Source organism: Danio rerio, chromosome 22 (assembly GCF_052040795.2).
Source record: "Danio rerio strain M-AB ecotype USA chromosome 22, GRCz13ab, whole genome shotgun sequence".
NCBI classification, from domain to species: domain Eukaryota; kingdom Metazoa; phylum Chordata; class Actinopteri; order Cypriniformes; family Danionidae; genus Danio; species Danio rerio.
In genome coordinates, this window is record NC_141042.1 from 23999518 (window position 1) to 24011543 (window position 12026).

Consider the following 12026-nt stretch of genomic DNA (forward strand, 5'->3'; position numbering starts at 1 on the left):
TAAAGAAACATGTTTTGTGAACACTTACGCTGTCTGTTGGGGCTCTATATTTGCTGGTTTCAAACCGATGAATTCATATTTGTGTTGCAAACATGTATTCACAATGGTATGAACCATTACAGGGGTGGTCAAATATATGAAGCCATCTATTATTTTAATTATTAATATTATTTAAGATACAGATAAGACCAAACTATTTCTTAACTATTAAAGCGCCGATCCCTCATATACCTTGTTTTGATGTCCTTTACGGGTGATCAAGGGGGGTTAGACCCCCGCTAGACCCCCCTGTAATTCGCACCCTGCTGTACTTACCTGTACAATAAATATCACATTTGTATAAGCTTAAGCTTTGCTGCTTTCTGATATTTTATGCTTTAGGCACAATTTTTGAAAATTAATCTATAGAAGTTTTAAAAAATCAAGTGATTTAATTGGAAAGTGACATCACTACGTTTTGTGTCGATCCTTATCTTTTAAGGACCATATTTAATAAAGAGCATGCAATAAAGATAGTTTTGTAATCAACTAAAGGTGCATTGCCACAACACAGTTTTTAACTCAATATGGCCAATTTTTGTATATGTTTTGGCTATAACAATAGTTTTAAGGGCATGAAAACTCAAATATTAGTTTGCAAGGGCAAGTATTTGAAAACAATATAATTATCGACTCTTTTTCAACAAAAAAAAAGTGGGATTTTTGTGTAATGCTATTTTCACATCAAACACAAAATGAAGAATTTGCATGAATAAATTGCATACAAAGACAATGCAAACGCATGAATAGAGGCAAATTATTGCTGCACAGCATGAATGACGTGTAAAGGCAGGTTTATACTTCTGTGTCGAGTGATCAGCGAGTGATCCACGCTGCCTGCCTTGCACATAGCCATGTATTTATACTTCTGCATGCTGTTTGTGCTGCTCTGCAATAACACTTTCGTAATGCTAGCTGGCAGTAGGTTTTCATGTTCCTCTGTGTCAAGTTTCTTTGCGGGTGTGTTTATTTTTATTTTAATGCTACCTGAATGTACAAGTAGCTAAAACTCACTCATTTAGAGGCTGGAATCGGCGGACGTGCAAAAACTTTAATCATAAGGTAAACACAAAACAAAAGTTTCCATATGAAGCTTCTTTACAGGACTTGACAGTGGTAAACACTCGTTCTATAAGGCTTGCACTCTCAGCACCGCCCACACTTGTCACAGCTACCCAGCCGACTTATCACAGAGCTTTCTCTATGGGTCGTTGTGACGAATAGTTACGTTTTTTGAAAGGTGCGTGTCAGCGTCGTTGTCATCCACAGGGAGGGCTATGCGACATTGCGAAGGCTGCACCGGAGCATATGTGTGCGCTTGATGCAGAAGTATAAATCAGCCTTAATGCGTAATCAGTTTGCCATGCACATGCAGAATTTGCCTTAATCGCTTCTAGGGTTGTCATGATACTGGAATTCAGTACCAATCAATACTGAAGTTTTTAAAAACGTCAATTTCCTGCTAACATTTGAGCGCTACTGAGCGCTGATTTGCCATTGTGTTCAAGTGCTCAACAGAAATGACTGTGTCTGGTCGTCAATAGTTTATCAAACTTACCGCTGTTTACTGAGTGTAACCACAGAAACAGGGACACTGAAACGTTTCAAATCCTGTCGGTTAGCTAATTTGTCTATAAGCTGAAATATGAGCGATCAGCTGATGAATCCCGGCTTTAAAATCCTCCAGTGTCCCTGTATCTGTACCTGAAATGATGAGCTTCATGACAAAATACAATCCTTTCTGTTGAGCACGTGAACACAACGGCAAATCACTGCTGTTTAAGGACGCGATTAGTATCGCTCAAAAGTCAGCAGTATATGGAAAAAATAAATAAGTTTAAAATATCTGTATCGATTGGTATTGGATTCCAGTATCGTGCAAGCCTAATCGCTTCTTCTCTGCAAGTAAAAAAATTTGTGTCAGTGGAAAAACATCCTTTGAGGAAACTAGAGCAAGTGATTTGGTACTTAGGCTCTGGTGTGAACCCAGCCTAAAGGTTGGCATCGTTGATACTTGAGTGAGGTATGCCATCTGAAAATATGCATGCATACTTGATAAAACCACAATGGCGGACTACAGAACGGTATGTGCGCAATTTCATAATGACATTGCCACCTACTGGCCTGGCATGCATAATACAGTATTTTTTTTCAATTTTGCAGAGATTAACAGAGATCATTTTGATATCGTTGGCATCTGCACTCAAAGTAAAGTAAACCTTAGTGTATTTTTCTCAATGTACTCACAGTCTTCAAATTAGCTTGTTCAATAAATCAGTCCTTAAAGGAATTAACTCACCATTTACTGTCCCTCATGTGGTTTTAAACCTTTATGAGTGTCGTTTTGCTGTTTAACACAAAAGAAGGTATTTTGAACAACACTGGTTGATGGTATCTATTGACTTCCGTAATAACTATGGAAGTCAATAGGTACAAGCAACCGGCGTTTTTCAAAGCAACTTATTTTATGTATGTTCAACTGAAAAAGAAACTCAAATAGGTTTTGTACTAGTGAAAGGTAAGTAAAGGACAGCGATCTCAACTATTTCTTTAAGCAACAAAACCTTCTGAAATACCCCTCATCCTTATGAACATCTTTCACCCTGTCTGAAATCTCAAAAGGTTTACAAAGGATATGATTTATTAGCACTAATGCCACCACGCCAAGTCCAGCATGCAATGCTCCTTTTTTATTTCTTTTTTTTAACCCATTAGAAACATACGGCTTGAGAGGCAGACTGATTTCCGTATGCCGACTGTGGGCTAAAAGCGTGACCACATTCTTAACTCACAACCCTGCTCTATAGCTACCAGAACACCCTATACCCTTAAATTGACGGACTTGTGCTGTCATGCTTGACACTAGAGCTCTTCAGAAAATATTTGTGGTCGAATAATACAACGCTGATAAAAATCCAGCTTTAAGAGTACCACCGTTTTCCTCTCTAGCACAGACATCCTTGAGGATTTATCATATCTCAGCAATCTAATTATACCACCACCACACACAAAAAAGGAGCATTATCATATTATAAGGCTATGCATCGCTCATAATGAACGCTATTAGAAATGATGGGAATTAGGCTGTCATAACAAAGTTACACTCACGGACAACAATGACGTGACAGGGCTCACCCCGTGCGTGTCTGCGTGCCTGCATGTCAGTTAAATCCATGGCCTTAACAGACGCAGCGAGGGAGACTGTAGCTTATTAGCCACATAACCTGATTGAGCGGGCACTGTAGCGGCTACCCAAACCTATCTAATTACACGGCCCTGCCTCGTCCGAGACTCAAAAGTGACGCTCGCCAATTACACTAATCACCTTCACCAACGAAAAGCAGTCGTTCCGGGAAACGGACACGGACGCTATTAAAGTTCAGCTCCTGATGCATTTAGGGAGATCCTCGTTTGTTGCTATTCGCTTCAAAATTGTTGTGTTCTGGTTATTTCTTTGTTTACATCATCAGCTGTGCATTTCTGTTTTTACAATGCTATGGATCTGGATAATGACTAACGTGTGTCTTTTTTCCTCTCTCTCTCTTTCCAGTGCACCCATGCCATATTTGGTCGGAGTTCATCTCAGCCTTTTAGAGGTATGTCACTTAAACCTGCTGTCAAACAACTTTAAAGGGTTTGACGTGAAGTTTGATCAGACGCTGCTTTTCAATATTGCATAAAGCATCATTCTTTATTTATGTATGTTTTTTTTTTTGTTTACATCGGGTCATTTAAAACCCTGAGATGCTAATATCACCTATCTACCTTGATGCATCATTGGTGAGCCAACATAGGGAAACCTAGAAAAACTGACACATTGTTTTTTTTTTTTTTTTTTTTTTTTTTGCTTTTCATCTCCCGGGCGCCCATGAGGAATGAAAGAGCTGGAGAAGCGGCGCAGAAACAAAGAGACAGTGCGTTCGGTTATTGAGAAATGGCATGTTGGTTGGAGGTAGACCTATAGCTTTGCGCGCAGATCTGATAGCGCTGACAGTCGCGCCGGTGCTGGTGTTTATCACACGTTCGCCCGCTGACAGTCCCGACCCCCCCCCCTCGCTTCCCTCCCCAATCCGGCTGCACGTAATTAGACCAAATCAGCACACGGGCCGCCGTAGCAGCGACTGTCAAAAATGACAAACCAGAAATTTTTTACACACTTGGCTGTTTCCCCCACCTGCACTGGAGGAATAATTATTGGATTTGTCGCCACTACCGTGACTACCATTGTGTGGAAGCACAAACCTGATACATTCAGCGTGCCTGAGTGCTTTTGCATTTGATTAGCTGTGGTGTATCTTGGAATTAAAGTGTGTGTAGCACTAAAACAAATAAAACAAATCATTGAATTAAAAGATATTACTCCATGTATGTTTTCACTTGTTATGCAGAAATCAGGACTCAATAACTTGTATGTTTAATAATTAATATCTTTGATTTATGCATTTGCTGAATAAATCTTTGCCTGATTGAGTTTTTATGTGGAGGTTTTGAAAAATGCGAGAGGAATTTAATAATAAAAACGTTTCTCATGTGTTTTAGCTTTATGTTATTGTTAACTTCGTCTCAGTTGGAGGTTATTTAAATGCGGAAATAGGAATAAGGAGGCCGCAGTGTAACAAAGTGTGTTGCGTTTCCAGAGAGTAAAGAGCAGATCCCTGGAGGATGTGGTCATTCTGAACGTGGACACAAACACCCTGGAAAGCCCCACAGATGACCTGCACAACCTGCCTAGTGATGTGGTGAGTGTCCATAAATGACGCAGACACATACACACCTAGAAATCCAAAGGAGGATTGACCCTGGACTTCTACTGTTCTGATAATTATAATCTATAAACGTAGGATTTTAAATGCACTGTGTATATGATATAATATAATGTATAAAATAATGTATAATATAAGATAAGGTAAGATAAGATAAGATAAGAATTTACCTAGTAATGAGAACTTGCTTTAGATTTCTATTGTTTATATATAAATGGAATAACTACAGACTAAATACTACAGTAGTTTAGAAATGAAATAGTGTGTATTTGTCAATTCAAATCTGCTCTGAAAGTGTCTGAAAGGGGAATGTAAAATTTTGTGAGATGTAATATCAAACAAACAAATAATATAAGCAACATATTGTGTTTTTATTTTTAAGAACACTATTTAAGGACATACATTTTTACCAAAAAATTGAAAAAAGTATTGTTATTTTATGCATTAGTTTAATTTTTCCCAAAGGACAGGTCACCCATAATTCCATATTTTTTGTCCTTTTTGAGAACTCAAATTATAGCGGATACACCACAGTCATCTATTGTTTATAATTAACCCAAATTTTTCTACAAATTTTACACACCAATTCTAAAGCTTACTAACTTACTTTGTTTTATGAAAAGCAATATGTATTTCACTAAAGGAATTAAGACATCCCTTCATCTCTAAATGTCTGTGAATGTGTATATTATGAAATATAATGTGATGTAATATAATATAATATAATATAATATAATATAATATAATATAATATAATATAATATAATATAATATAATATAATATAATATAGTATAATGTAACATAATATAATGTGATGTAATATAATATAATGTTATATAATGTCATGAAATGTATTGTAATGCAATGTAATATGATGTAATATAATGGAATATAATTTAATATAATGGAATATAATTGAATATAATTTAATTTGATGTAGTGTAGTGTAATGTAATATAATGCAATGTAATAATGTAATATACTGTAATGTGAAATAATTTAATAAAATGTAATGTAATATACCGTAATGTAATATAATATAATATAATGTATTGTAATGTAATGTGATATAATGTAAGATAAAATAATTGTATTAGTATTATAATGTAATTTAATGTGGTATGTGATAAAATATAATTTAATGTAATTCTATGTAATGTAATGTTATATTATATTACAATATAATATAATATATTATAATATAATATATTGTTATAATGTAATATAATAAAATGTAATGTAATAATGTAATATATAATATAATATAATAAAATATAATATAATATAATGTAACGTCATAAAGTTATTCAATGTAATGTAATTTAATGTAATAATATAATATAATATAATATAATATAATATAATATAATATAATATAATATAATATAACAAAAATACAGATTTTTAATCATTATTGTTAAGAAAGTTTCTCCTAATTTCACAGTTTTGAAGAGTACACACACATTTCCATTTCTGTTCTGTTTTCTTTTCTTTCTTTTTTTTTGCTTGATCAAATGTATCGGACAAGCATGCACACGCACACACACACACACACACACACACATGCACACACCAACAGAAATGTGATTGCCGTTTTGCCTCATTTTCTCCATCTCTTTCGCCTTCCTTCACATTTGAACAAACAGTCTTTCTCTGGTCCGAAGAACACAGCGCACCTCTGTCCTCTCATCATTAACAGAAGAATCCCCCTAAAAAAACATCTCTGCAAACTTGCCCTGTGACGTTAAACACCCGTCGCAGTTCGCCGGCCATTTCCAACTCCAGCCTTCATCTCTCTCTCTCTCTCTCTTTCTCTTTTTTTCATCTTTTTTTTCTCTTCCTTTTTGCCTGCCCAGTGGCACATCGCGCTAGAAGTCCTGCATTTTCTGAAGGCGCACAGAAGAAGGGGGCCAATTATTAGATCCTGCTTTTCTGCCACCTGCCAGCGCCTTCTCTCTTTAATTAATGTTTAGGTGGTGCGGTCAGTGCAACAGGAAGTGCATCCAGCACCGGGGTCACAAACGCATCTGTCATCTGTCCTTTTGAACATAAAGAAACATGTATTTTTTTCCATCCCGCCGGGGGGTGTGTTTTAACACTCATATATGACTCGGTGGATCCCGCTGCTGTCTGTCCAAGCAGAAAAAGCCAGCCTGTTCTGTTATGCCATCTCAGCACTGGCATCCCATTTGTAAATTAAATTGCAAACCGAAAGCAAAGAAGAAAAAAAAAAAAGAAAGGAGTCGGGTCTTTTGGAACTGACGGAGGGGAAAGAAAAAACCTCTTTGTCTTCATAGCGTGATAAATTAAGTGGCAGCTCCATGTTTGCTTTGATCCTCTCTTGCAATTTTTCATTGACTAATGATAGAGCGGATTCTGCATATCATGTTAAATTACCCCACCTGAATGTAAATGTCACCTACAATAATATATTTATCACCACAGAAAAATTCATTTCTCTCTCCCTCTGGTTTGCATACCTTTGGGGATATTAAAATTCATAACTCAGGGAATCGCTTTAAATTGAGCAAAAGCTTTTCTTTTTTTTTTTCCTCTCCACGCTTTTCCTCTTAAATTGTCTGTCACATGCCTCGAATGTATTTAATCGAATCAATTAATGCATTCAAATGCACTCTAGCTTCCAGTTAAATAAATAAATACAAATAAATCAACACATTTTAGATCTATTAAGCAAGATTTAATAGAACTGACCCTCTTTTTTCCCTTTAAGTCTTTCATTAATTGAAGCCGAACAGTTTGAGATGCATGTAATTAAGTGCTTGACGTTTTTTTTTTTTTTCTTCACCATGTGGACTTTATTATTAAGCTTGTCTGACCACTAGTCCTGCTTTCAGACGGGTCAGGGGTGACAGTTGTGCTGAATTACCTGCGCTTTTTTCAGACGGGGGACCCTATGCTGCGCTCTCCGCTGTCTGTCACTTAATGGCAGTTTTTCCCAATTTCACACATAATATTTTAGATTTATTGACTATTAGAAATGCTACCACGCCAGTAGCGATTGCACTGCAAACAATCCTAGGGATTTTACAAATGGAGATAATAATTGGCGCAGCTCAGAGAGGATGTGGCGATCGTTCGGGAGGGATTTCAAACATGCTCTTTTATTGGAAACATCAGATGGGACGAGGTTGAAAGATTGTCGGTTTTAATCACTGTTGTTGTTTTTTTTTTATGTCACACGAGGGTTTGAGATTCATTGAGATGGTTATTATGTACAATGTGTGAAGTTACAAATGTCATCAGACTCTGAGAGTAACATTTTTTTTGCTAACTTTGTTTAGTTGATTTAGTTAGTCACAGTCACTCTCTTTTTTTCTTTCGTTTTTATCCTTTTGTTTTGGTTTGGTTTTTATTTTTGCTTCATTTTGTTTTTTATTTTTATTTTATTTTTTTGTTTTGATTTTAAGTTTTTTAAATATATTTTTGTTTTGTTTGTTTTAAATGTATTTGTTTGTTTTTATTTTTTTGTTTTGTTTGTTTTTAATTTATTTGTTTGTTTTTATTTTTTTGTTTTTTTGTTTCATTTTATTTTGTTTTTATTTTTTGTATTGTTTGTTTTTTATTTTTTGTTTTGTTTTGTTTATTTTTTTTATTTTTGTTTGTTTTAAATTTTGGTTATGTTTGTTTTTATTTTTGTTTCATTTCATTTTGTTTTTATTTTTTGTTTTGTTTGTTTTCATTTTTTGTTATGTTTGTTTTTATTTTTGTTTCATTTAATTTTGTTTTTTTGTTTTGTTTGTTTTTTATTTTTTGTTTTGTTTTGTTAATTTTGTTTTTGTTTTTTTGTTTGTTTAAAATTTTTGTTTTGTTTATTTTGTTTGTTTTTAGTTTTAGTTTTGTTTGTTTTATTTTTTGCCTGTTTTTTTTCTGTTTTGTTATTACTTTTTTATGTTTGGTTTTTGTTTTGTTTGTATTTTTTTTTTTTTGTTTTCTTTGTTTTGTCTGTTTTTTTCTAGCATTGATTTAGTTAGTCCACAGTCACTGCTTTTTTAAAACAAAAACTTTGTAAAACAAGGGTTTAAATACAGCCTGAATGCACATTTTGATTTGCATTGATTGGCTTTAAGATTAATCATCTTTTTGAAAGTGTCTCACTAGGGTTTGAAATAATTTAAAACCCATTCTTAATGTGTGATAAAGTTGTCATCACACTCTAAAGTGAGTATAATGTGACTTTGTGAAACCAGATGCATAAAATATGTATATATTGAATTTTTAAGAAAGTGTAAGGCATTGTTGCAGTTTTTTTTAATGTGTCGATTGAGAGTTCGACAAATGTCGCTCTCTGAACAAGTGACTTTGATTAATGAAACATGAAAGGATATATTTTATGCTGCTAATAATTCTGATTTCAACTGTATATGACAAGAAAACAACAATTTGCAACATCAAGCAGCATAATGAGCTGTTTTAAACGTCTAAAAAACAATGCAAGTGAATGAGACCGGAAGTCTTGAGCCAAAAAGATTACAATGGCTGTGCCCACTCCTACTCCAAGAATAAGGTAAATAAAACAACTATGAAAAAGCTAACAATGCCTAAACAGAATGCATTATAATATGAGTATTTCATCCTGCATATTAAAATACTTCTCGTTATGCTAACTTTTTTACAGAAAGTCCACAAATTGTGTTTTGGAAAAAAAAAATTCCTTATTAACTTCAATCATAGCATTGCAAATGTCAGTCTGAATTGAGTATAAATGACTTTCTGATCCCTCATTTTAAAAGTGTCTTTTTATACTAACTTTGTTTTGCATCATTTAAGAAACTCCACGTATTGTCTATTTTAATCACTACATTTTTAGAAAGTATCAGATGAGAGGCTGTTTTTTTAATTTTGTGCAAGTTAAAAAAAAGTTTCAAATGTCATTTCTTAACGTGACTTTCTGATCCAACCTAATATAAAAAATCTTTTCATGCTAACTTTATTTCGCTTTGTATTGGAAAGCCCACGGATTGTCAGGTTTAATCACTTCACTTTTTGAAAGTGTCACACAACAGTTCAAAACACATTTAAGTGCTTATTTGTATGTGTAAAACTCAACACAAGAGTATCACTTGCCTGTTTGATCCAACATATTAAAAAAAAAAAAATCCCTTTTTTATACTAACGTGATTCATCTTCGTTTGATAAAGTCCACGGATTGTCGGTTTTAATCATTACCGTTTTTGAAAGTGTCACACAAGGGTTCGAAGTACATTAAAACACTTATTTTATTGAACAACGTGTGGAAAAGTTACCATTGTGTTAAGGAGTGAGTAGAACTTGACTTTTTGATGCTACATATTTAAAAAAAAAATGCTTTTGTTTTTAGAAAGCGTTTGTTCCTCAAGTTTTTATCACGCCATCAAGCGCTGAATATTTAGAAGATTTTAATGATTGGTGGCTGAGTTCGCTAAAGCAACAGAAAAGAAATTATGTTAAAAGCAGAGTTTGCTCTCTCACAAATAAACGCGTTTCCTCCTCTTTAAACATCGTGAAACTGTTGCTTATTTATTTAATTTTTTTTTATTCAATTATAATTGGATTTGGTAGCAGGAGATGGGCTGTTTACTTGTGCAGTCATTAAAACCATCCAAAAATAGCAAATTATAACTCCATTGTGCTAGCAAAAGAGCTCCGCTGTGTTATTTGGAAGCGTTTTCTTCTCTGTTCGCAGGTCCTGAATCAATCCTGAGACTCTTTTTGATAAAATATTCCTTTTGACTTTATTACTTTTGTTCGAGCTCCGCCAGCTCCATTGTTTACTTTTCCAGTGTCGTTCCCTTTCCCCGTCTCTTCCGCGCAACTTATATTTGTGCTTCCTGCGTTTGATCGCTTACGTTCTCAATCAACAGCGAAAATGCAAGTTTGCACACCCACCTCGTGTATATTAAGCTACCAAATGAAGGTTAACAAATTAATCAGAGAGAAGCGCAATATCCGCGCGCCTCCTCTGAGATGCTGTTTAATTGGGATTCGAGAGAAAACAAAAACAAGCAGAACATCAGCTGACACACCAAACAATTACTGTTTGGGGAAAGGGGGAACGTGGCGTGTTTCGGAGCTCGCTCTGTTTGCACAATGACTGGATCAAATCCATTCTGGAGCCTCTTGTGTTGGGTTTTTTTTTTATGTGGGACAGGGCCTCATTTCTGGATTGAATGAGTTGTTGGTCTGCTGATAAACAATAACTGTACATGTGTCATAGTCATTGTTGAAGTTGCATGTTTTGTTTAAATTTTTACTTGTTTGTGTTTTTGTTTTGATCAATTTACCAAATCTATTTGGTAATTGTAGAGGTCATAAGTGTAAGGTCATTATCAAGTATTGTGAATGGGACAGCAGCACGCTGAAAAAAAGGTAGAGGGTCAAACAATTTTGACCACTTTATATATTTTTGTAGTTGAAATTCTCTTTTCGGAATTAGATATTTTGTTTTTGTTTTGTTTTATTTTTTGTTTTGTTTTTAAATTCTTTGTTTCGTTTGTTATTTTATTTTTTGTTTTTGTTTTTTTCTGTGTATTGTTTTGTTTTGTTTTTAATTTTTTTTGTTTTTATTAGTTTTTTTTAATTTTTTATTTTGTTTTGGTTAGTTTTTTGTTTCATTTTGTTTTTTTATTATTTGTTTTGGTTAGTTTTTTGTTTCATTTTGTTTTTTTATTTTTTTGTTTCATTTTTTGTTTCATTTAGTATTTTTTTGTTTTGTTTCTTTTTTGTTTCATTTAGTTTTTTGTTGTTGTTTTATGTTTTTGTTGTTTTATTTTGTTTTTTTATTTTTTGTTTGGTTTTGGGCGAGGCAGTGGCGCAGTAGGTAGTGCTGTCGTCTCACAACAAGAAGGTCGCTGGTTCGAACCTCGGCTCAGTTGGTGTTTCTGTGTTGAGTTTGCATGTTCTTTCTGCGTTCGCGTGGGTTTTCTCCGGGTGCTCCGGTTTCCCCCACAGTCCAAAGACATGTGGTACAGGTGAATTGGGTAGGCTAAATTGTCCGTAGTGTATGAGTGTGTGTGTGAACGTATGTGTGGATGTTTCCCAGAGATGGGTTGTGGCTGCAAGGCCATCCGCTGCGTAAAAACCTTGCTGGATAAGTTGGCAGTTTATTCCGCTGTGGCGACCCCGGATTAATAAAGGGACTAAGCAGACAAGAAAATGAATGAATAAATGTTTGGTTTTGTTTAATTTTTTTTGTTTAATATTTTTTGTTATTTCGTTTTATTTTT

At 34.3% G+C, this 12026-nt stretch overlaps 1 protein-coding gene across 4 annotated transcripts in view; it reads left to right on the forward strand.

Moving 5' to 3' along the window:
* dennd1b (DENN/MADD domain containing 1B) overlaps positions 1 to 12026 on the forward strand; it is a 207361-nt gene that overhangs the window by 124128 nt on the left and 71207 nt on the right. For all 4 annotated transcript variants that reach the window (XM_087304383.1, XM_087304384.1, XM_087304385.1 and 1 more), the window contains 2 exons: positions 3590 to 3635; positions 4677 to 4778. In XM_087304383.1, coding sequence (XP_087160509.1) covers positions 3590 to 3635; positions 4677 to 4778 — 148 coding nt within the window. The remainder of the gene's footprint in view (positions 1 to 3589; positions 3636 to 4676; positions 4779 to 12026) is intronic.